The sequence below is a fragment of the Nematostella vectensis genome, chromosome 6 (genome assembly GCF_932526225.1).
Source record: "Nematostella vectensis chromosome 6, jaNemVect1.1, whole genome shotgun sequence".
NCBI lineage: Eukaryota > Metazoa > Cnidaria > Anthozoa > Actiniaria > Edwardsiidae > Nematostella > Nematostella vectensis.
In genome coordinates this window covers 2,906,526-2,931,687 of record NC_064039.1, presented here as the reverse complement: position 1 = coordinate 2,931,687, position 25,162 = coordinate 2,906,526, and the positions used below count along the sequence as shown (strand labels likewise).

Here is a 25,162-nt window from a genome sequence, read left to right as displayed (position 1 = left end):
CCTAGTTAACTAATCAGAAATCTAAAAGAAAGGAAGTTGATCATTGTAACCCTGATTAAAAGCCAATTCGCCAGGGCGAGGTTATACCCTACTGCGCTTTCCCTAAATTCTAATTAATTTTTCCTGAATAGTTGCATAAGAGTATCAATTTAGATAGCGAAATCGTAATCTCCTGCAAATAGCCTTTGTATGATTCTTTATACATTTATATGCAAATATCCCTTTGCAATTGTTTCTGTACACCTCTACATGTCCCATTTGATATTTTTTCATTCAGCTGCGGTGATGGCTTTCGCAGAATTATTTCTTCTCCTTTTTCTCCCTGGACTTGAAGGAACAAAGATCAGCTGGATCGCTGTCAACGACACTCTGATGGAAGAGACTGTTCAGCACAATACAAAACTGAACACTACAACACCACTAACATTCGGTGTTCCGGTCTGTAATCAAGAATGTCCAAAGGTTATCAGAGTCGGGTGGATCGAAGCAAAACCATACATTTTCTACGAAAACAAGGAAAACATAACTCGGTCCAATTCTTCTAAAACCGGTAAAATGGCATCAAACGGGTCAGTGGGCACAAAAACAGCAACCGCCCAGACATTTAGCGATGACAGCACACAGCACACTATAAAGGGGATCTTCAACGATATCTTGAAAAGCGCCGTCAACCTCTGTTGCGCACAGAGAAACTGCAACCAGACACAAGTGAGCTTCGCCCCTCCTGCCACCACGCTCCAAACATTGAATATCAACCTTATGAGGGGTGAATACGACATGATATTACCCGTCCATATTTGCGAAGGTGCTAACAGTTACCACGGTTACCCTTACGTACATCTAATGAACTCGCCGGGGGTGGTGCTGGTTGTACAGAAAAGTCGGAAACGCGTCGAAAAGACGGACAAGCTGGTAGAAACGCTCCAAGAAGCCTGGCCTGTTGTCATGGTAACCCTGCTATTGACAATAATGGCTGGAATCACAATATGGGCCCTGGTAAATAAATACAATTTCTGTGCAACTCTTTGTTGAGAACTCTGTAAGTAGCCCGGCAATTTTTCGTTACTTTAGAATGACCAAATTATTAATGTACATTTATTCTCTTATGTTTCGGTTGTTATTTTTATCCTTAGGACACGTACAAGAACCCAGTCGAGTTCCCGCGCTCATTTCCACACGGAGCTCTGGAAGGATGTTGGTGGGCTTTTGTTACCATGACGACAGTGGGGTAAACAAGAATACATAATGTACATCTTCTTACATGATGCGAATAACTTAGTAAAGACTTTAATTACTTACCCTCATTTGTCTACTCAGTCTTAACTAACAGACCTTGATCGATACGCTGAACGTGCGCCTAAGTCTTGCATTGGCCGCGTGGCGTCACCTGAATCACGCCGTCTCTTTTCGGCCGCGTGTTTGGCATCGTCTGGATCACGTGTTTATCATGTGATATACACGTGATCACTCGATCTTTCTCATTGTAGATACGATGACCGTGCGCCTAAGTCTCACCTCGGCCGCGTGTTTGGCATCGTCTGGATCACGTGCTTATAATGTGGTATACGCGTGATCACTCAATCTTTCTCATTGTAGATACGGTGACCGTGCGCCTAAGTCTCACGTTGGCCGCGTGTTTGGCATCGTCTGGATCACTGTTGGTCTCGCTGTCTGCTCTTTCCTGACGGCGACACTTAGTAGCGCCCTCACTACCACGTTCGTCAAACAGCCAGAGAGCATCATGGGTAAAAAGGTCAGACTCGTACTGCTTGATTTTTTTTTTCAAATTAGAATTGAGGTTTGGTCAGCACATTTCAATACCCTGAAGAGAAGAAGAAGAAGAGAGGGGAGGGGAAGTGTTTTTATTTTGTGCCACATCCTTTACGAAGTCTCCTAAATTTAAGAAATTGAAAAGCTCCTCTCCGAAGCCCTTCCTTGGTCTATGGTTAAAAAATACAGTTACACCCCTCTCTTTTGCTCGACAACCCCCCCCCCCCCCCCCCCCCTCCATACAGTATAAAATGAAATCTTCTTTAAACCATATAATGCTAGTCTTGACTCCCCAGATTGGAGTTGTTGACAAGTTTGGGTTCGAGGTAGCAGTACAACAAGGCGCACTTCCAAAAGGTATGACCCCAAAATGGAGATTCTCCTTACGGATATAATACGTTGACCTTTGAGTAACTTGGGAGATTTCAATGTTAGATCTTTAGGCAGGACGCAAACACAATCGAAACTCGAAAAGTGAGAACCTGTCAAAACGCGAGCGCATGCGCAATTGGGTCATTCACTGGATTTCTTTTGTGGTCCAAGTGTTTCACCAATGGTTACTTGTGATGTTCCGCATGTGGTCTTGTAAGACCAGCCATTATATACAAACTTCTTTCCCTTATTTTCATTCAAAGCCCCTCGATGGAAATTATCTAAGCCGTATTTCCATTTATTCTTACCTAACCAGAATATACACAACACTAGTGAGAACCAACCATTATACACAAGCTTATCTTAAGATGATGTGGGCTAGATTATATTCACTCTGATCACAAGACTCAAGGGCACCCAACGACGAAAATTTCACAACCGGCCTAAAATGAGTTAAGATACCGTTTTTATTCGTTTGCAGTCATTTTTATACAATATAGAGCTTTCCTAGATATTTTTTATCTGTTCGGATTTGCTAGGCGAAATTACAGCCATCCGAAAAATCTAGTTACTCATCCCGAGGCATCCGAAACTCCAAGCGATTCTAAGATCCTTAAGCGATTTCTAGGTAATGTCCATTGTATATTCACTCCCGAAAATACTAGGGTTGCTTTTTTTAAAGCATATCGGACCTAAAAATCTCCCGAAAATGGTGATAGTGGTAACAAAAGCAACTTCGAAAAACATAGGTGATCCAGCTCTCTTCCCGAGAAACATAGGTGATCTAGAAATACAAATTCCGAAAAAAGTAGACATTTCTAGGCCGACCCCGAAATACGTAGGTGACCTTGCTTCCGAACAGATATTTGACCGAAAAAGGTCGTTGGGTGACCTTGAAGACTGCACAGTGCGCACAAAGCACTAGCAATAACAAGGTGCTAGTTCATTTCTCTCTTTCATGACCTCTCAATGAATACTATATAAATAAGCCATACTTCATTCATTCTTATCACCAGAATACAGAACATTGCGGAATGCTTACAATGCACTAGTCGATAACAAGGTGGAAGGGCTTCTTTTGGAACTGTACTCGGGTTCACATTTTGCCGCGGAACACGGTGGTTTGGAGATAGACAGAAATATTAATAGTCCTTACTCGCTTGGAATCGCCGCGTCCTTGGACCCAAACCTAACCACGACCAGACGCTGCTTACAGAACATTCAGAGATATAAGACCTCAGCGATCGTAAAGATAATAGAACGCTATGCTCGAACCAAGGTAAAACGACGCCTATGCTCAGGGGCGTAGCCAAGGGGGTAGCCCAGGGGCCCGCCCCCCCCCCCCTTCTAGCAGCCACAATAAATGTATAAGACATTATCTAAATACAGGAGAAAATGCCTTTTAATAAAAGGGACTTTTGGGCCCCCTCCTGTTAAAAATCTGGCTACGCCACTGATGCTTGCAGAATATTTAGAGATACAAAATCTCGGCGATAGTGAAGATCATCGAAACCTCGGCGATTGTAAAAAATATCGGACGCTTCTCAATTATATGTACAAAGATTAGATTAAACCCATGCTTACAAAACAATCAGCGATATAAAACTTCGGTAGTTTAAAAATATATATATTCTATCATCATCATTATCATCATCATCATCATCATCATCATCACCATTTAATCCAATGTAAGACCACGTAAAATATTTACACTTATCGATATTATATGTATGACTGATCTTAATTTGACGGGGAATGGGAGATCAAGTTCCCTTGCATTTGATTGCCAGAATATGTCTTTATCTAGAACCCTTAGTCTGAGCGAGTCCAGCATCACTAATAACTAAATCACAATCAAGGTATACGTACACGGATTGAGGCTTTGCTAAATCTGCAAAGTTCGCGGAAGCATTGAATCTAAGATTGCACTTGGCATAGATTATCGACATGACTTTGCTTATATTTTAATTCAGCGGCGTAGCCAGGATTTTTAACAGGAGGTGTACAAAAGAACTTTCAAGGCATTTTCGCAGTATTTTAGATATTGTCTCATACAAGGTATTTTGACATTTTCTATTAGTTCATTCAGCAGTTAATTTGATTTTATTGCAATTACTTTGGCTATAACCTTTTAAAATGACTAAACTATTACAAAATCTTAATCTGGCTGACCCTAGAAAAGTCGCTAACCTTTGATCATTTTTCTGTTTCAGAACACAACCCTGACGGACAAATCTAGCCCCGATGACGCTGTTCGCCTATTCGACCCAAACTCTGAGAGACTTCGCAAGATGCTTTACGTACTGTCGACAGTCGTAGGTTTGATGTGCATCATGGGAATCCTGTATGAGATTTTGCGCATGCGCTTTTCTCACTCTGTCAAAACCGCTGTCGCATGTCCTGGTGAGTATTACCGCTGTACATAGATTTTCTTGCATTTGCTCCCGCATATAACGGAAGATACATTTATGAATTCAGTTGTTATTTTGGTTTCCTTTTTTCTTTACAAATTTCCAGCTGAGCATGCAGACGATTCGTTAGATGGTAAGCTTCGTAGGCTTGAGCGTGCGCTTTCCGATATCAGCGACGAGCTTCGTAGAGTTAAACTGCAGAGACAGAAGGCAGACAACATGGCCGACATGGCTTTTGCAACTCCAGAAATTCGCCAATAGTTTTTGAGTAGCTTAGAATGTGCAGAAAAGTGCAAAAAACAGCAGCATCACGTATACGAGTATCACGAACATATATAAAAAATGTGCATTGCTCTTTATATTCAATGAGTGCTAACTGATTTAGAAATCAACTGCAGAACCGTAGCAGAGGAAGGGGCACTGGGGGCCCCATCCCACCCTCCCCCCAATACAGGCGCCCCCTTGGCCACCAAAAAATGTGTCATTTCATATAAAGGAATCTTCAAATACCATGCTTTTCCATATGACTGGGCGCCCCTCCCCTCCCCCCCTCAGTCAATCCTGGGTACATGCCTGCAATATTACAAGAACTATGGCACTGAAGTACAAATAATTCTTCGTAGATAGTTGATTGAACACCAAATCACGAGTAATGCGATCATATATAGTCCCAAATAGCCCCATGTCTAAAATGCATTTGTAAATCAACTTTCAAGGTCACAAGTTATATTAGCTATAGATGAGCATAAGGAATAGGAGGATGGTCAATAAGAAAAAGTAAAAAAAAGATTTCTGCTGGTTAATTGACTGTGACGAATATGTTGTAAATAGAGAGCTGGCAAACATCCGTTACTGGAAATAAGTCCACAAATAGAACGATTGCAAAAATAGATAGGAAGTGTTCCCAATAACACTTCCTATCATCAAGAGGTAAGTAGTGCCCAGGCTTCAAATAATAGGCAGAGTGGAAAGACGCGACAAGTTTCTCGCGCAAGCCAGCGCTCGCACTCTCGTCGGCAATCGTTCGTCACACTTCGGGTTTCCGGCAATTCGAGAACCTCTTAATGAAAACACGATACAAGCGCAAGTTAATTGTTGCCCTCGATCAGGGTTTGTAAGCCTTAAAAAAGTAGTTTATGCTAAGTAAATAAAATCTTTTTTTTTTTTAATTCAGTAAGTTATATTCTTGCAACCAACTACGACAACCCAAATAAACATCAACAAACAAAACAAGCTAACGCTAACGTTATCTTTATCCAAGCAATAAACCTGGCATTATACATCTAAACTACACCAGGTACATGAATTTTAGGAACAGATGAATGGTCTTGGCACTACTACATGAATCTGGCATACACATCTACGCATACACGCCCTTGATTGTCGCCTTCACTCCACCCAGTGAGATCTTCTCCGTACCAGATTCGCATCTCTGCGTATTGAGGGAAGTAGAAGGGCTGGCAAAAGTCGGTGAACACCAACTCGTCGGAGTGTTGTTCATTAGTGAAGGGTAGGTAGTACCACTTGCCAGAGCTGTGCCTACAATTAGATTAATAGAGTCAAATTAGCTGTGCCTACAATTAGATTAATAGAGTCAAATTAGCTGTGCCTCAAATTAGATTAATAGAGTCAAATTAGCTGTGCCTGCAATAAGATTAATAGAGTCAAATTAGCTGTGCCTACAATTAGATTAATAGAGTCAAATTAGCTGTGCCTCAAATTAGATTAATAGAGTCAAATTAGCTGTGCCTGCAATAAGATTAATAGAGTCAAATTAGCTGTGCCTACAATTAGATTAATAGAGTCAAATTAGCTGTGCCTACAATAAGATTAATAGAGTCAAATTAGCTGTGCCTACAATTAGATTAATAGAGTCAAATTAGCTGTGCCTACAATTAGATTAATAGAGTCAAATTAGCTGTGCCTACAATTAGATTAATAGAGTCAAATTAGCTGTGCCTGCAATAAGATTAATAGAGTCAAATTAGCTGTGCCTACAATTAGATTAATAGAGTCAAATTAGCTGTGCCTACAATTAGATTAATAGAGTCAAATTAGCTGTGCCTACAATTAGATTAATAGAGTCAAATTAGCTGTGCCTACAATTAGATTAATAGAGTCAAATTAGCTGTGCCTACAATTAGATTAATAGAGTCAAATATGCATTTGGATTAACCGGTTAAACCTGAAGAAGGGTCTCAATCACGTTTTCCTGTCCGCTTTTGTTTCCCGCAGTTCTACGTATTTGAATCCCATTCTCCGGCTTAAAATAAGAATTCCAATTTTACCGCTTCAAGTACCATGTAATAGAATCCACTAGGATATCGCCACGCAGAGAACGATGGTAAAACAAGGGAGTGCCACCAAAATTTACACTTGTTCCACGTGATTTGTACGACTACGCCCCCCACCCCCCACCCCCACCCCCGCTGTCAGTAAATCTCTTTATTCGTGCCTGCCTAAATTTTTTTTAGTCAAACGCGGATAACATTTCAACAAAACATCTTATTGCACACCTAACCATAGATCCTTGCATTGTTTTTGTTTGTTTGTTTGTTTACCTAATAAACTCGGATTTCGGGTAGATGACTTCATTGTTCTTGTCCGTGATGACTACGTCCAGGGGGTAGTTCTTCCAGTAATGGTGGCATCCCCATCGGCTGTTGTAGGCTGTGTTGGAGACGCAGCGGATCGTGCCGTGCTTGTAGACGAGCTTAATGGCTCCTACTAGTCGCCCCGAGCCGTAATTTAACACGGTCCCGTATCTGTTGCCTTTGCCCTCATAGCACACCTCTCTCAGATTAATCCTTTTCCATCCGTCACTTGTTGGGTCTGCACGTTTCACTGTTATTAAGCAAATCTTTATTGTTTTGATGTGTCACGATGCCTGTTTATAAGAGGCTTAGAGCTCTCTTTTAGGAATGTTGCACGAGTAAAACGTTGTTTCAAAATAAATGTTGTTCTATTGTTTTGATTTAACTAATAAGTGAAAACCAGAAGGCTCCTGAATGGTAAATGGCATGTTGTCATATTCTCTCGGTGAAAACGCGATGTCATGCTTGAAAAAAAAAAAAAAAAGACTTTCCTTCATGCCATCATGTCTCCTAATGAATGTTCATTTCTATATACAGTAAATTTAAAACGAGCTTTTTACTTTAGATTTAGTATTTCTACTTCATTTGTACCGCGACATAGCAGAAACTTTTTTAGTAAGGAACCCTACCGCAGTCTTTTATTGTTCAAAATTTAGTTATTTTGCTAAAACTCTTTTTATCTAGTACTGATTGTGACTTATGTACTTCTTTTCTACAGAAAAAATTAAAAATAAATTTCTACAAAAAAAAGAAGAAAAATACTTTATCAAATGTTGGGGAAAAAGGGGAGGCTGGTAGGTATGTAGGTATCCGCCGATCCGCTCATTTTCCCCCCCGAAAATCCTCCGATCCGCTCATTTTTCCCCCCGAAAATCCGCCGGTCCGCACCAAATGTTGCTTCAATCCGAATCCGCAACGCATGATAGAAGAAAACATTCGATAATAAGAAAATTATATATTTGATTTTTTACTTACATAAGTCAAGAATCGGCAAAATCTGCGGGCGATCATCAGAATCCGACGTTAAATTTCAAATAGAATAAATTTCCAACGTTCTAAGAATCCGACAATCCGTTCTACTTTTTCTTCAAATCCGTAATCTGGATGCCATTTTAGGCCGGATCCATCAATCCGAAAACCTATCCACGGGGGGAGGGGGAGAAGGAAGGGGGGGGGGGGGGGGGAGGGGACAAAGAATAAAACGTAAATTACGGCCTTGCTTACTCTGAGCCCACGAATTAATTGCCTTTTAGTGGCAAAGTTTTTTCTATTGAAAAGTGTATATAGAAATCTTTTTTACCTAGCCCGGCCCAAGCTGTGCAAGCCGCTAGAGCGAAAACCAGAACACCAATCATCATATTAGCTGAACTTAGCCACGCGAATTGCATTCACAAGTGTTTTTCTAACTTCGCTCAGCGAGTTTTAATACTAAACGACGCAAACAAAAGAGAAAATATTTAGTTTGATACTTATTAGTTTTTGAAATAAAACACACAGTTCCATCATTTTTGTTTTAATTAATTTAATTAAGAAAAAATGCATTGTGTTCGCCATTTAACGTTACCATGGAGCAAAGATCGAGAACGCCCAGAACAGCCAGAAATTCACACCAAATATATATTATATATTGCCGGGATCCTTAAATATTCGGTAAAATATTTGATACATAATGCTCCGCTCAGTGAACAATATTTTGTAAACGTAAACTTTAAAGTAATTAACAAAATGTTAACTTCTTAATCATTTGCGTTTTATTGACAACTAGTTAAGAGTGATTTATTAAATGATGGTAATATTTACATTTTGGTGTCTTATGTTACACCTGCAAAAGGGATTGTCTTTTTCAACACAAATTTTCGATGTTTTCGTAGTGATGTGTTTATCAACTTGTCTCGTGTTAAATTCAAGCATTTCGCTAAAAGATTTTGCTGTGTCCCCAGGCACGCTAATAATGCTTTTAATTTTCCTTTGTGTAAAAGATGGAGATAGCGGGTGTTTACCATTTACAGTGAGATGAAAACCATTTCTGCAAGTTTAATAATCTTCAAAGCAACAGTAGAAACCGTCAAAAGTCGGGCTATTTTCCCAGCTGTCAGTTATCAGGTTATTATTATTTTTTCCATTCTCAAAAAAAAGAAAAAGCTCAATTTTCTTAGAGAGGAATAATTGAAACGTTTCTTCCTTAATCGACAGAGATTCATATTGGATTTTTTTTTCTCTCGAGTACCAAGCCGGTGCCTAAGATAGAAGTGGGCGTAGGGGCATATACGCATTCCCTCCCCTCTCGAACGAAGAACATGCCTTGGTACCCCCGTCGGCAAATCCTGTCCATGTGCCCCCAAAAAACATCCATATAAAGTACTGATAAGTGGATAACGTAAAAATCCTCATCTAGATCTCATGAAATTATAGAAAAACTAGACCATACTTCCAAACATAAGATGAAACTCCATATGGCAGTTCAAAGCTTAATGACTAGGCTGGAGATTTCGGTCCTAACACCGCTATCTAGCAACCGGTACAATACATAGGTAGCAAAGGTAACCACCGCGCATTGATAGAAAGGCAATAACCAGGATCCCAGGCCTGTCTTGGTCGGTTACGCCACGCACAACTTGCTGTAGAGTGAAACATATCGGTCTCTTCTAACACACTTACGTCTCTTGAGAATTAGTGTGTCGCTGGAGTAGTGAAGTGATGTCGTAAACAATCACAGAACACTGCAGGCCCGTACCCAGGGGGGGGGGGGTGCACCCCCTGCTCAGGCCCGTACCCAGGGGGGTGCAGGGGGTCCGCCCCCCCTTTCACACACACAACGGTCGAAAGTCCACTTTCGGTTCTCAATAGACTTGCTATATTGTAGAAAAAACTATAACGCATAAGCTAGATCACTCTGGTATGTCATCAATCCATAAGTCAGACTTTTTTATAGCCAAATCCTACAATAAGCGTCCTGTGGAGATACTACAAAGGCATTAAAAAGTCCCTTTTTGTTTTTTCTTACTCCCCTCCCTCTCCCCAGAAAAAATAGGTCCATTTTTTCGGATTTCTTTACCCCCTTCCCCCCCCCCCCCCACAAATAAAATCCTGGGTACAGGCCTGCACTGTGACCGATGTCTTTTTTTCTTCTTTGTTCAGTAATGCGCGTGCATCACAACATCCCATCTATTGTGCTCAGGGACCTCATAAGTAAACTGAAATTATGCTGGCGGGAAATGTGTTTTGAGCGCTCAGTTTGCAAATACCGTGATAAAATGTCTCGCAAGCCACTACCCTTGAATTTCCTGGAACATTTTGGGAAATAACTAACGTTTAGATGTGTAAGTAAGCGGGCTTAATCTTGATAGAGCGTAAAAAAAAAGTACGATGCCAATACCGAAGTCCGAAGTTGTAAATAATCTTTATTCAGAGAAAATTACATGAATCTGGCATACACATCTACGCATACACGCCCTTGATTGTCGCCTTCACCCCACCCAGTGAGATCTTCTCCGTACCAGATTCGCATCTCTGCGTATGATGGGAAGTAGAAGGGCTTGCAGAAGTCGGTGAACACCAACTCGTCGGAGTGTTGTTCATTAGTGAAGGGTAGGTAGTACCACTTGCCAGAGCTGTGCCTACAATTAGATTAATAGAGTCAAATTAGCTGTGCCTACAATTAGATTAATAGAGTCAAATTAGCTGTGCCTACAATTAGATTAATAGAGTCAAATTAGCTGTGCCTACAATTAGATTAATAGAGTCAAATTAGCTGTGCCTACAATTAGATTAATAGTCAAATTAGCTGTGTCTGTAATTAGAATAGTTTACATCTGTTATAGCTCAGAATGAAGACTGCAGGCACCATTTTTTCTCAACCTGCACTACCTGAAATACTTTTGAAAACATAGATCATAAGATTATCTACGACAAAATAAAGTTTCGGCTTGTATCAACGTCAGAATTTCAATAAAATCAAACCAGTCTGGATAAAAATGTCAAAATGATCGAGTTTTTTAGAATTTCAATTTTTCTAGCTTCCACTAAAGCAAAACACAATATGCTGGTTTTGCGTCAAACTTTGATCATTTTCAAAGTCACTCGTACATCAAAGGCACACGTTTTCCTGGAAGTCTCAGGGACGTAGAAGGGGTTGGTGCACTGGGGGCATGTCCCCCCCCCCCCCCAAAATCTTTTCAAACATTATAAGGAAATTATCAGTAGGGGCGTGGCTGTGCCCCCAATATTTTGATAATGTTTCTGTGTTGTGCCCCCCCCCCTTCTCCCCCCCCCCCTTCTCCCCCCCCCAATCTTACGTGGCCTACTACGGCTCTGACTCTCTACCGAGTGTGGACGGTGGCCTAGCGGGCTTCTTTTATAATCAAAAGTGAAAGCCATTAAAAAAAAAAACATAAAACACACAGTGAACAAACAGGACTGGTCAACGTCCCCATTTGACATACGTTACCTAATAAACTCGGATTTCGGGTAGATGACTTCGTTGTTCTTGTCCGTGATGACTACGTCCAGGGGGTAGTTCTTCCAGTAATGGTGGCATCCCCATCGGCTGTTGTAGGCTGTGTTGGAGACGCAGCGGATCGTGCCGTGCTTGTAGACGAGCTTAATGGCTCCAACTAGTCGCCCGGGGCCAAGGTTCATGACGCTACCGTATCGGTTGCCTTTTCCTTCAAAGCACACTTCTCTCAGACTGACCTTATTCCACCCGTCACTGGCATGGCTGTTACTTCGTACTGTTTTGTGAAAGTTTTGGAAAAAAAAAAGAGAATATGTTTTTGCCTCCTGGATCTCTGGATTATTTGACGTAATTGATTTACAGTATCGACGGTCTTTGTCATTTTGAATTTCGAGAAAACACCAACAACGACAACACAAAATGAATTTTAAAAAAATCTTGAAAAAAAAGAAACCCTTTAGAGTTGATTTAAGAATGTGCACCTAATTGGTGGCTAAACATGTTTACCTTGCCCGGCACAGGCTGTGCAAGCCGCTAGAGCGAAAACCAGAACACCAAACATCTTCTTAGCTGAACTTAGCGACGAGCAGTCACAAGTCATCTCCAACAGCCCTCTTGTATATCAAAAGTATGATAAAAACAAGGCATAAATATTGGCATAAGCTGGATAAAAATTCACACTTGTGATAATTAATAACTTGGCTATTATTACTATTATTCGTTAAAACAAACAAATTGCATCGCTTTGATTAAAAAAAAAAAAAAAAGAAAACGCGCATCGATGTCAGCATTTAGTTTGAACATAGTACGATAAAAATACCCTGCAACTTTTTTCAGAAAGTAAAGAATAACTTGTTGAGAATGCATAGCTAGGCTGGGGGATATGGTTAGGGGTGGAGCAAAACATAGCCCGTGGGAGAGGGGGAAGGGGAGTGACACTTGCAAATTGCTGTGTTCCAAGAGCTCTCTAGGACACCCACATGACAGTCATTAGATTTTTGCTAGAATCATAAACATTATTAATTGATTGTTATTCACTATAGAAAATAAACGAAATTAGAAAATCTGTTTTGTTTGTCCACTTAAGTTGGCGAGAAGAAAGCTTTAAAAAATTAAACAACAATCGAACTATTTGCGCTTTGCTACAACTTATTATAACTTATCTAATTATTATTTACTCAAAATATTAGTAAGGCCTAACCTATGGCTGTGCCACTTTAGAATAAACAAGATTAATTGGATTCTCTCACTTGTGGTCTCGATATCCTAACAATTATCTCGCTGAATGATATCGTCCAATATATTACATGCAAACACAATCGATAAGTAAATATCATTATGCTTTCTTATAATTATATTAAATGGTTTAATAATGAAAACACATTTTCCCAATAGCTGTGTTACCATTATTTTGCTCATTCATTCTCTTTTTTTTTTTGGCGTGTAAGTATCGTCTGTTACGGGGCTCTTTATACATTCAACATGATCTTTGTCTTGGTTCTTGCGTTATGCGCAGCGCCAAGCCTTGCGCAAATGGGTAGGTACTGTAGTATAGAACTGATGGAGCCATTTATGGATCTAAGAAAGAAAAATACCGAATTATGTAGCTGACGGCAATTGTAAAAAGCCATGATTTTTGAAAGAGCGCACAAGATGACTTTAGGTTTTTTTAAATATGGTTAGGACTTTAATAAAGGCCTTTACCCAAAAAAGCGGCTTTTAAGCCGAAACTGAACTGGATTTAAAAGGATATTGGGCGTTCTGAAGTGCAAATACTTGAAACATTAAATAACGATGTTTCTCGAACTTTGTCTCCAACTCTTTCCTTGATTCCTGGTGTCTTCCAGGTCGTAAGATTGACGGTTGGACCCAGCTTACCACCATTCCTGTGTGCTTCGAAGGCCGGAATGATCGGTTTGGGCAGTTAATATACCTGGGGGACTCAAAACTGGTAGCAGGAATTAAGCTAGTGTATCGGTCTGGTGTTATAAGGTAAGGATAGCAATTATACATTTTTGATTGTTTGTTCCTGGGGAACTCTAACATGGTAGAAAACTCGTATTTATTACTCCCGGCTACGCGTCCTTTTGCAAATTGTGTTATGTGTGTTTTTTGAAAGAAAATACATGTCAGATGTACAAATAACGATATCTTAGAGGTCGACACGTTTTAAAAAAGCTAATAGAAAAAAGCGATATAGCTTAGCGTATCTTTTACAGGTGCGTGTCTAACACTGCTCACGACAGCCACTGGGGATGCCATCACTACTCCTCGTTTTACAAGTATCCTCTGAACGTGGTCATTACCGATAAGAAAAACAACATAATCTACCCCCTCGCCAAGTACATCAAGAGGACCGCTGACCTATGGTATCACATGCCCGGCGTAGACGATCTGATTTCTAAGGAGCTCGTCTTCACCAACGTCGCTAAACCGTTCTACCTTGAGCGCTACCGGGAACTCAGGATCTGGTATGGCGAAGATCTTAGGAACAACGCGGAGTCAGATAACCAGGGCCGGGTGTGTGTGGATGTGTTCGCTAAATTTTTTGAGTAGCTGATGTCTCCATGCCTATTGAAAAAAATAATAAAATTGCATTGATAAAACCATTCTGTTTTTGTTTTGCAGGCCGTTAAACAGAAGGGGGGCCAAAAGGCCCTTTCAAGGCATTTTCTCCTGTATTTTTGATTGTCTCGTACATATACTGTACTGTATTTTGGCTGCTAGAAGGGGGGGCTGGGACACCCCTGGCTACGCCCCTGAAATTAGGAGGTGTGTGGCTTCTAGATAGGATATGTGACTGAATCCTTTGGCCTCTAAACTCCTTGCGAAGGGACACAAACAAGAATGCTAGAACATTTTTAAACCTGGATTTGTTTCAATTTTCGCTTAAATTGCCTATACTCATGAAGCAATGCGGATTACGACACATGGATTTTCCGAGGGACTTGAAATACGTAAATCTCCCTGACCCTGTCCCCACGTATCCGTTTTCGTTTGAAAACGCAACCTTTTTGTTCTGTTTTTAAAAAGATCCGCGTCCACACGAAGAGTTTTCATTTGGATACGACCCGTCCCCACGAAAACGAAGAAACGATACCAAAACGGTAACAAGCTTTACAGCGTATGCGTACTCGCGCGAAAGGTTCTGTTTTCGTCCGTCCCCACGGCACCGGAAGAATAATTTTTCCACTCTGGAGATCGTTTTCAAATTGTTCCGTTTTCGCGTTTCCGTGTGCAGGTGTGGACGATACCCGTATCCGCAACAAAAAAGGTTGCGTTTTCAAACGAAAACGGATACGTGGGGACGTGGCGCGTGTATAGGGTACACGCGCGCGCACACCCCCCCCCCCCCCCCCCGACCGCAAACAAAGCAGGCGGGTACACAGGGGGGTGCGCGCGCCTGCAAAGGTCGAGGATGTAATAATAGAGACCTTTAGATCCGATTACATATATGTTATAGAGAAACCCTAAAGCCGGCCTTTCACTAACATGGAAACGAAACGGCGGAGACGCAAGAACACACCTCGCGTGTGAATCAGCGCGAAGCAGATACGAGTGGAGAAATAAGAAAAGAAACCGTTCCTTTCCTTCCTTACTCGCCTGCGTTTCCTTTACAATTATTTTCATGGAGGAAGTAAGCGCATTCAGTCGCCGCTTGTTCGCACCGATTTTCATAGGCGAAATAAGCATCTTTAGTCTCCGCTTGCTTTCCTAGTAAAAAAAAGCATAAAAGCCGTTTTTTTCCTTTTTTTTAAAGTCTTTCCGAACTATAAACTTTTAAAAACCAAACTATATTACAGACTCAATGCAACAATTCAAACCATAAACGAATTGCAGCTTTATTGGAAATTCCATTTCGTTTTAGCTAAGGTTTAATAATGCGCTGTTGCTAAACAAATGATTTGCTTAATATATACAGAGATAGGGATATTATCTTTAATGAAGCTAGTTGATAATCAATGCATAATTGATAGAAATTTTTAAAAATACATAGCTAAAAATTGAATAATTTAAATGCCTAGAAATAGCTAAATTCATATTATTACCATAACCCAAATTACTCTTATTTCTTTTTTTAAATTGATTAAACATTCTATAGACCATTCCAAATTTTTTATATCACGAAGGTTCACCATTTATGTTCACACGCAAAGTTCAATTAGGCTACATTTGCACATTGCGTTATAATATTTTCCTCGAATTTGCCGTGTCATTTTTTCTTTATCGATTGATTATAAAAATGCATAAAGGGCCTGAAAAACAACAACAACAAAAATAAGCGAATAGACTTTAGTTATTTAGTGAGTCAAATTACGGTCACCCCAAAATGCACTCTGGGTATTGACATGCTTGCCACAGTTGCCCATATATTTTCTTGAGGATCGAACATCTCAACACTGTCAAGAAACTGTCCATTGAAGCCACCAAGAGCAAACAGTCTTCCCTTCATGATGGCGACAGAGACAGCTGATCTAGCTCTATTCAGTGGTGCAACACTTAACCATGTGTCTGTCTGTGGGTCGTAACATTCCACATCTTTAAGATAATCATGACCATCAAAGCCACCAACCACATATATTCGCCCATTTAAAGCTGCTATGCCAGCCACAGACCTTGGTTTAGCTGTTGAGAAAATGATAGAGCAATCAATCATGCAGATGCATAGATAGGATGGAATCATGAGACCATGAGCCTCCTTTTCCTCTATGTTCAGCCCCCCGCCCCCTGCCTAACACCCCTTGGCCCCCCTCCCCTCAGCAAAAACCAGGCTATGCATATGTTATGCTATATATATGAGTATGCAGGCAAGGATGGTAAGCCAAGGGGAAACTATATATTTTGGGGTCAGGAGGCACTAAACAAATGTTTTTTGGGGGTAAAAAGTTATTTTTGGGGGTGTCTGCTCGACCAAGGTCAATAAGAAAATCATCAATATGTGGTGTTGCTAACTCAAAAACATAATCAATCCTAGAAGGAGTTATTTATGAAATGGTGACATAGATCTTTTCTAGAACAACACAATTACACTTTTTCAAAACCTATACAAGATCTTTGGCACCTATCTATGGAATATTTATTGATGAACCAACACAACTTACACATTGCAGCTACTTTAGTCCAGCTATCAGTCTGAGGGTCATAGCACTCGACCGAGCTAAGCCTGACTGTGCCACTGTGACCACCAACTGCATACAGCAGTCCTCCCAGAGCTACAACACCATGATACATCCGCGGCTCTAACATAGGTGCTGTTGCAGTCCATTCTTTCGTAAAGGTATCATAACAATCAACAGAAGCTATTCTGTGCTGGCCATCTGATCCGCCCACCGCATACACTTTTCCATAAAGACAATCTGCACCAAAGTACTTTCTTGCAGTTAGCATTGGGGGCTTAGAAATCCATATATTTTGCTCTGCGTCAAATACTTCAACAGCTTTTAAAAACTCCCCATTGTGGTAGCCACCAAGACAATAGATGTTGCCACGAAGTTGGGTAATAGCAAAGCCATAACGTGGCGTCAGTAAGCTCGGGAACTCTGTCCACTCATCAGTATACATGTTGTAACGCTCAGCACTGGCCACAGAGTTACCAGTATACAAGCCTCCTACTGCTACTAGTGCATCTGCAAAGCCTGTAGGCATTCTTGGTTGCATACGACTGTGATACACCTGTTGCCGTTTGACGGATGAAGGTGATGATGCATACAGCATGGCTTCATCGATCATCAACTTGCACTCATCGTCAGCCAAAAGGGTCTCATTTGTGAGGACATGTTCCGTGAGGTATGACGGGGAGAGAATGGGGAGACGGACACACGTAAGAATTTCAGCTAATTCTTTACACCTATCCTCGCTTGCATTAACCCAAGCCAAAGCTGCCTCAAAAACCTCCTCCTCAGAACGGACACATATGTTCTCGTCATTTAACAGCAGTTTAATCTCGTTAAAGGGCAAAGCCTTGAATTCATCACATTCGCTTACCCGACCAAAATGTTTCACTGTGTATTTGTGTGCTTCGTTCGCCAACTCTTCGCACGAAAAGCGATCGGCAAGCGCTAAAATTCCAAGGCAATTACTAGGGTGTAGCTGTTCTTTTAAAAATTCAGAACACACATTAATGATTTCTGGAATTTGGAAGGCACATGCGGCATTCAACACCTCCTCAACGTTATCATCAAAGATCTCGATGGAGGATGTGTAAACATAATCCAAAAGTGCTTGAAGAGCAACACCAGCGATTCCTTTGAGTAGAATTCTATTTTTACCACTTTCCAGAAGATTTCCAGTGAACATAGCACGGAAATACGGGCTCACGGCAGCCAGTACGTTACGATGAACGGCAATGGATAGCCCGTCCTCCGTCTCCAGTGTTACATCACAGAGTTCTTTTAGCCCAATTTGACTAAAAAGCCCTTGGAGGACGCGGTGGGAATTGGCGCTTGATTTGTAGCTGAATTTAGCCATAGTGAAAAGGATAGCGTGTGACGTGTTAAAACCACTCAGAACAGTGTGAAATTTTTGTGACAACGCGACAATATGGTGGAGTGTCAGAACAAAACAAAACCCTAACAAAGAGCGATTGATCGTCGAACAAAACAATTCACGCGAGGGCCCGCTGACCATGGTGCGAAATTGGAGAATACGAGAAATTATGGACCAGAATGTATTATGTATTAATTATAATAGCAAATTTCAAAGATATAAAACAATCTTGCAGAATTAGATTTTAGAATATGCCTCTATGCATCTCCTGTCTATGTACTTTGTTATTCTATCTGTGGTTTTCCCGTGAGTTTGTGGGTTTCCTGTGTTTTAATTTATGGGTTCCCTGTTTCTTTTTCCCGAAATCGTATCTTGCTCAATCGTGTAAAATCTTCCAGTAAATTCCCCTGAAATGGCTGATAAATCTAGCAAGGAATTCCAAAGCTTTTTGGACAATAATCAGTATACCTCTAGCGGGATCCTGCGATATGAGAGGGTGTTTGGACGAGGGTTTGTGAGCACTGGGGGCCTTGAGACAACCAAGGTAGCAGAATGTCATCCTCATTGATTCATTCAAAGCCAAAATATACGTATTAAGCACATCCGTTGCTTGTATACTATCATGTCAAACAAAGAGATGACACTGTTACAAGAAAGAGGTCATTATCTATTGATCTCGCATTTGATGACCTAAATCTATTGAACTAGAAAAGTAATTATATTGATTTCCAAATTCTCATGCCATATTTACTTAATACAACTGTTGCCAGGAATTTGTGGAAATGCTCAACCTTGCTCCTGGGCAGAAGGTCTTAGATGTTGGCTGTGGTATTGGAGGAAGTGCTTTTTACATGATCAAGGTACTTAAGCTATCTAGAACATCCTGTGCAACACTTGATTGCCATCTGTTTGTGTCTCCCCTTGTATAACTCTCTCCAGACCAACTCATCAGCTGTTTTTATTTCAGAATTTTCATATGGAAGTCCGTGCCGTTGACTTGTCAACCAATATGATTGAAATAGGCAAGCAACGGGCTGCTGAATTTGAAATAGATAAGGTAATGTGTCAACCAATACAGAGGGTCATATGGCGGGGGGAGTAACCTTGATAGGACAAGCATATAAGATTTTTTAAGGGCAGTCACCCCTGAGTCAGGGCTTGACAAACACCCATCAGAGAAATTCTGGATCTACTAAAAATAGCTACACCTGTCACACAAGAGAACAACAACAACAAAATAAAACCTTCATACAAGATTGAATTTTACTTTCTCTAGGTTGATTTTGAAGTAGAGGACATCACTTCTGCAAAGTATGAACCTGGAACTTTTGACGTGATATATAGCAGGGATACAATTTTACACATTGAAGACAAAGAAAGCTTGTTTACAAACTTCTTGGTAAGTAAATGTCTCAATATGTTTTTGTCACTTTCATTCATGACCAGCAATAAGGTTTCCTCCATTAATAGAGGCTTACTATTAAGCAAACTAAAGTAAATGCCTTGGTCATGAGTAGTATGATGGACATGTCATGGGTTTAGTAAGAGGCCTCACAGCGTGGAGAAGATGTTTCCATGGTAAATGTTTAATCATTGCCGGAGAGCGTAAGGATTTTTCCAGGGGGGGGGAGGGGTTGCAATGCTCACAACCCCTCAGCTAGATCCACCCCTGTTTTGTGGCAAATATGACATACTGGAGGTACATTGATTATGTATATCTTTCCTTACAGACATGGCTAAAGCCTGGTGGACAGCTGCTGATTTCAGACTATTCATGTGGGACTGGTGAATGGTCCAAGAGGTTTAAGGCATATGTTACTCAGAGGCATTACCACTTATTAGACCCCGAATCTTATGGAAAGGTCAGCCATGTTTTGCTACAACTTATATGTTTCTGGACTTTTTATCTTTAGTTGAGTTGCTATTATTACTGACTTAGATAGACCTTGGTCGCTTAAAATTATAGCATAAGGAACAAAAACTTGTTCCTTTTTTGAAACTGTCTAAATTCAAATTCATTTAAATTCAAGCTTGTAGAGAAAGTTGGCTTCTCTAATGTAAGAGCCGAGGATCGCACCTCACAGTTCATGGATGTCCTACAAAAGGAGAGAGAGAAGACAGAGAAACAAAAAGATGAGATGTTAAAGGTATGATCTTAGACTTGAAAGCAAGGTCTCCAGAAAATGGTCTTTATTTTCTGCCTCTGTGTGTGTGTGTGTTTTTTTCATTTCTGGCTATACCCCTTGAGCCTTTGGATGGAATACTAGGGCCACATTATTGTCATGATAAAATATTTTATGTTTATGTTTGGTCATTTGCAGGCTCAGGGGGGGGGGGGTATTTCGTTTATCTATTTAGTGGATCATTTTTTCTAAGGAAGCCTTCAAAAAGCAGACGCCTATAGCCGCAATAACAAGTTATTTTATGAGCGGCTAGGGGTGTCTGCTATCACAGGCTATAGCTCATCCTAGCTTGTGGAACACAACTAGCTACATGCCTGATTTGAGCTGTTTGATCAACGGAGAAGGGGATTCTAGGGTTCATATTGCCCCTCCCCCATTCCTATCTCTACAACTCTGGCATCTCACCCCTGTTAATATCATCCAGTAAGGTTTGTTTGATATCATCCAGAGGTTTAAGGTTTGTTGAAGGAGGGGGCTGTCATATGCTCAATTCTGTTATATTCCTATCTAAACCAGTGCTTAAGGTTTTTTTTTTCTTCCAGTAATTGTTTAATTTGGAATTTCAGTCATTCTCTCTTGAGGAGTACAATATTTTGGTTGAGGGATGGTCTGCCAAGTTAGAGAGGTGTAGAGATGGAGATCAAAGATGGGTGCTTGTACATGCCTTTAAGCCACAGTGACTTGCAATAATAATTAAAATTTATGTATTTCTTTATTTTTCCACCAAAAGTCCAAAAGTGTCACAAGAGTGTTAGTAGTGGTAGTACTCATGTGATATTTCTAAAGAACTGCATGCGGGATTGATTACAAATAAAATTTAATATTATCATATGACTTGTCGTCCATATTTGCAAATGGTAAAATGGTACAAGAAGCCTCCCTACCCCCCCCCCCCCCCCTTCTCACCCCCACTCAACTCTCTTCTCTGGTGGGCTGCCTGTGGTTTGCGTTACTATAGCGACGCTTGCTGTTCTTTTCAGCTCAGAAAACAAAATGGCGGACGGAGAGCCCAGTAGACCATTCTCGGCTCCCGTTCCGATAGATCGCAAACTAAGCGGCGATCCCTTACCGCGATCTCATGACTCTTTTATAATACCGCAAGAGGACATCAGCCAAGAAGCGCTTGACAATGAGCTCGAGGAAACGCTGATAAAGAGGGCAAAAGATGGAGATAGACTTGCAAAGTTCCAGCTGGGACAATTTTACTTCGAAAGAGGAATTTTCGAGAAGGCAATTGTTGCGTTCGAAAGAATTAAAAGCACTGATTTCCAGGCTAAATACCAGCTGGGGGTTATGTATTATGACGGCTTGGGCACTCAAGCTAAGCCGGTGAGTCACTTATTGTTCTATGGTAACTTCAAGCAAAGATCAAGAATATCCTTTTAACTTTTTGCCGTGGAAAATTTTACTTTTAAGTTATCTATATCATTTCTTGTTGAGTTTTGATCCCCTCAAAATCCTTTTAAACCATAAGATTTTTCCATGTAATTTAGAACAAAATTCTCAGTAACATTTAATAATGCGCAAATAATGTGACTGGTAATTTACTTTATTTATTTTGTCCTGTTATAGGTTCTATTTAAAAGGCTAAGATCTAGGAAATTGCCATGTCAGCGTATCCAAATACGTTCAAAATACATTAATTATGTACTAATGATACAATTGTCATTTACATTCTCCTGTTTATAGGATAAGGGAGTAGAACTTTCTCAAAGAAATTGCCATGTCAGCATATCCAAATACGTTAAAAAAAAACATTAATTATGCATTAATGATGTAACTGTAGTTATCGATGTACTCCTGTTTATAGGATAAGGGAGTAGAACTCCTCAAAGAAATTGCCATGTCAGCACACCCAGATGCCAGTCACTTAGTACCCCATGCACAGTACAACATCGGTAGGGCTTACTATGAAGGGTATGGGGTGAAACAATCAGACAAAGAGGCAGAGAGATGGTTTCTAATGGCTGCACGAGATGGAGATCCCTCTGGAAGTCTACGCTCACAAACAGTTTTAGGAATGTTTTACTCAAGGCCAGGAAATGAGAACCTTAGCAAGGTTAGTAGGCTTTCCTCAATTGAGGCTGTTACAACTACTGCATTCCTATATTTACCTGCCTATTTTGTGGTGAAACCTTGCTATGCTCATAAATGCTATTAATATCTTTGAGATTCCATCATTCCAATACTTAACAAGTACTGTAACTTATCGGTATTAGTGTTTCACAGGTTTGTTAGTTTTATTTTAATGTTGTTTACCTTTCTACAGGCTTATTTCTGGCATCAAGAAGCCACTGGAAATGGCAGCGTTGAGTCTCAAGGTAACAATAAGTCTATTTCAATTTATCAGGGCTGTAGTGGGCCTTGGAATATTTGGAGGGGGGGAGGGGAACCCACCTCCCCTGCTTCTATGGGTGCTTTAGAATTAAAGGAAGAACAGACTAAAATGAGAGGAAGGCAGGGCCGAATGCCAAAGCCAAGTTAATGGGTCAGATTTGCACAGCAGCATATTTGCTAGCCATGAAGAAAATAAAAACAAACCATTGTCAGTGGAGGGACAAAGTAATTGCCTAGGTCAACATTATTTCAGGCATCCAAGATTGTGGTGTTGGCAGATGTTTGTAAAGGCTCATGTACTTTAAACTTTTAATCCAAATAAAACTGATAAAAATCTATCTATTTCAGGTGCTTTAGGAGTCATGTTTGAGTATGGAATCGGAGTTCCTATGAACATCCAGTCTGCATTTGAGTGCCTCAAAGGGGCTGCAATCCGTGGAAATGTTTATGCACAAGGAAACCTTGCAGTTCATTATTATAAAAGGAAGCTCTTCAACAAAGCTGCAGATGTAGCTAAGAGGTGTGTTTGCAAAATTGCAAAAATACATGTATCAAGCACATTACACCCACCATGCTGCTATAAGGTCAATGCAATATTTTCAGAGATTGCAAGATCAGGGATTTTTCTAGAGAATGTTAAAAAAGAGAATGGGATCTGCATCTCAAAATAGCCTTTTAAAAAACACTCTCACACACACCTCGATGAGCATATATTACATGCCTAAGAGGCATTAATAATTTGTGGTTGCCATTAACAGTGTAGCAGATCTGGATGATGTCATGGCAATAGCAAGAGAAACTGAATGCCTTCCAAAATATGTTGCCAAAGGGATTTCACTGGGTAGCTTTGTCTATGCTCGCTGTCTTCATCATGGGTTTGGAGTTGACAAGGATGAGAAAAACGCTTTAAGGTTTTACTCAAGGGTAAGTAATATAATATATAACAGGGGCACATCCAGGAGTCCCAGAAAGGGGGGCTGAAGCAAGTTTCTTAAGGTAATTCCCTTGAAATAGTTCTACAACCCAGAATTTTTTAAAACTTGGCATAAACAATATTGAAGTTAAGGGCTTTCAAAAAATGTAATAAAAAAATGGGGGTACCGACCTCGTTTTCACAACAGAGGGGCGTAGGGTTCACACGTTTTTACTGATCGCGCAAGAAAAAATCCCAACTCTTAGTTTTCAAAAGGAGTGCCTATAGTCTTTAGAAAATTAAATTCTGTTTGTCGAGCTGCCAGTTTTCGCCACTATTCATACGGTAAAAAGCGACATTTTGAAGTATTTTTACGGCTTTTAAGGGAAATAACAAAACTTCTACAACCCAAATTTTTTTCTTCTTTCAGTATATCATTTTTCCGTATATATTTAACTATTTGAGCAAATAAAAAATGGGAGTAACCGACTTCGTTTTTCTGTCAAAGCGATTTTAAGTAAAAAACGCGTGCCTTTTGCTGTGTTTTCTTGTACAACTGTGGCGCGCGCCCACTTAATACCGGAAAATTCAAACAAACAGCGCGCGCCACTATGCGCAGAAGGGGTGCGCAGTGCAATTCAAGGGAATTACCTTAAGAAAGTGAGGGCCAGTTATTGTTCTTCTGTGTTCTTATATTGTTTTAAGCCAAATAGCAGCCAGGGGACGCTCACACCTTCCCTCTCTCTAAATTCCCTTTCCCCTGAATCCCTTGTTCTTATGTTCACAGCTCCCATGTCCAATAACATGCCTTGGGTTTCCAAGGATGTTGGGGTAGTTCCTTGTGAGAGCAAGCCCCCCCCCCCCCCCCCCTTCTAGCAGCCAAAAATTCAATAAATGTATAAAACATTATCTTAAATACAGTGGAGAAAATGCCTTGAAAGGGCCTTTTGGGCCCCCTCCTGTTAATAATCCTGGCTACGCCATAGGAGAGCTCTTTGTAATTTTAAATCTTCCAATTTTTTTCAACAGGCAGCACAATTTGACATGGACACCGCTGCAAGACTTCATGATTACATGACGTATGGATATATATGAAGACTGTGTATCATAATTTGTACATGACCTATGGATATAAAGTATACAGCTTGAAGACTGTATATAAGTGTTCACATACAAATTGTCTTCAAGCTTGCAGTAAGAGTCAACTCTAGCCCTCTAGTAAGAATGATATTGGAAGTGTAACTACCTACAAATATAGCTGCATGGTGAAAAATATGTGCAAATCTTTCTAAAAGTATTTGTTATAAATGATTTTGTACATTTTTATATTTTGATCCCATTTTGATTTTTGTAAAATCAATTCTGTAAAATATTTTTAATAAATATACTTTCATATCATTGCTTATTTTTTTTTTATATTTCAGAAAACAATACAAAATAAAATATATACATTTATATAAACACACACACAGCAACGTTAATGGGTGCGCTAAACACAGGGAACATAGAGTTGCAGAGTGACAGAGAGAATGACTGAAATCTAGAATGGAAATGACAGAATGGAAGTCTGATTTTTTAATTGCCCATCATTCAGGTATTTGTGACTTTCCGTCTGCTTATTCGAGCGGCTTCATCCCCCCTCG

At 40.3% G+C, this 25,162-nt stretch overlaps 7 protein-coding genes across 7 annotated transcripts; 4 read left to right on the top strand and 3 right to left on the bottom strand.

The window, feature by feature from the left end:
* The first annotated feature begins 757 nt into the window (after positions 1–757).
* On the top strand, positions 758–5,719 carry LOC5514656. The gene is made up of 7 exons (XM_001634780.3): positions 758–996; positions 1,134–1,228; positions 1,597–1,753; positions 2,067–2,127; positions 3,159–3,421; positions 4,356–4,545; positions 4,660–5,719. The coding sequence occupies exons 1-7, from the start codon at positions 760–762 to the stop codon at positions 4,812–4,814; spliced, it is 1,158 nt and encodes a 385-aa protein (XP_001634830.2). The 5' UTR covers positions 758–759; the 3' UTR covers positions 4,815–5,719.
* Positions 5,720–5,788: 69 nt separating this feature from the next.
* LOC116619460 lies at positions 5,789–8,551 on the bottom strand. The gene is made up of 3 exons (XM_032384277.1): positions 8,448–8,551; positions 7,115–7,397; positions 5,789–6,092 (listed from the first exon to the last, which is right to left on the bottom strand). Exons 1-3 carry the CDS (start codon positions 8,533–8,535, stop codon positions 5,891–5,893), a joined length of 573 nt encoding a protein of 190 aa, XP_032240168.1. The 5' UTR covers positions 8,536–8,551; the 3' UTR covers positions 5,789–5,890.
* Positions 8,552–10,528: 1,977 nt separating this feature from the next.
* LOC116619459 lies at positions 10,529–12,241 on the bottom strand. Its single transcript, XM_032384276.1, has 3 exons — positions 12,108–12,241; positions 11,595–11,877; positions 10,529–10,764 (listed from the first exon to the last, which is right to left on the bottom strand). Exons 1-3 carry the CDS (start codon positions 12,199–12,201, stop codon positions 10,563–10,565), a joined length of 579 nt encoding a protein of 192 aa, XP_032240167.1. The 5' UTR covers positions 12,202–12,241; the 3' UTR covers positions 10,529–10,562.
* Positions 12,242–12,979: 738 nt separating this feature from the next.
* LOC116619457 lies at positions 12,980–14,209 on the top strand. Its single transcript, XM_032384275.1, has 3 exons — positions 12,980–13,137; positions 13,448–13,592; positions 13,820–14,209. Exons 1-3 carry the CDS (start codon positions 13,083–13,085, stop codon positions 14,154–14,156), a joined length of 537 nt encoding a protein of 178 aa, XP_032240166.1. The 5' UTR covers positions 12,980–13,082; the 3' UTR covers positions 14,157–14,209.
* Positions 14,210–15,426: 1,217 nt separating this feature from the next.
* LOC5514600 (kelch-like protein 20) lies at positions 15,427–18,195 on the bottom strand. The gene is made up of 2 exons (XM_001634714.3): positions 16,703–18,195; positions 15,427–16,226 (listed from the first exon to the last, which is right to left on the bottom strand). The coding sequence occupies exons 1-2, from the start codon at positions 18,066–18,068 to the stop codon at positions 15,910–15,912; spliced, it is 1,683 nt and encodes a 560-aa protein (XP_001634764.2). The 5' UTR covers positions 18,069–18,195; the 3' UTR covers positions 15,427–15,909.
* Positions 18,196–18,423: 228 nt separating this feature from the next.
* On the top strand, positions 18,424–21,100 carry LOC5514599 (phosphomethylethanolamine N-methyltransferase). Its single transcript, XM_001634778.3, has 7 exons — positions 18,424–18,630; positions 18,857–18,946; positions 19,054–19,143; positions 19,363–19,485; positions 19,817–19,948; positions 20,117–20,233; positions 20,836–21,100. Exons 1-7 carry the CDS (start codon positions 18,499–18,501, stop codon positions 20,947–20,949), a joined length of 798 nt encoding a protein of 265 aa, XP_001634828.2. The 5' UTR covers positions 18,424–18,498; the 3' UTR covers positions 20,950–21,100.
* A 135-nt stretch (positions 21,101–21,235) lies between these two features.
* LOC5514654 (LRP2-binding protein) lies at positions 21,236–24,741 on the top strand. The gene is made up of 6 exons (XM_001634777.3): positions 21,236–21,598; positions 22,080–22,328; positions 22,539–22,590; positions 22,955–23,126; positions 23,365–23,530; positions 24,549–24,741. Exons 1-6 carry the CDS (start codon positions 21,263–21,265, stop codon positions 24,612–24,614), a joined length of 1,041 nt encoding a protein of 346 aa, XP_001634827.2. The 5' UTR covers positions 21,236–21,262; the 3' UTR covers positions 24,615–24,741.
* Positions 24,742–25,162: the final 421 nt, after the last annotated feature.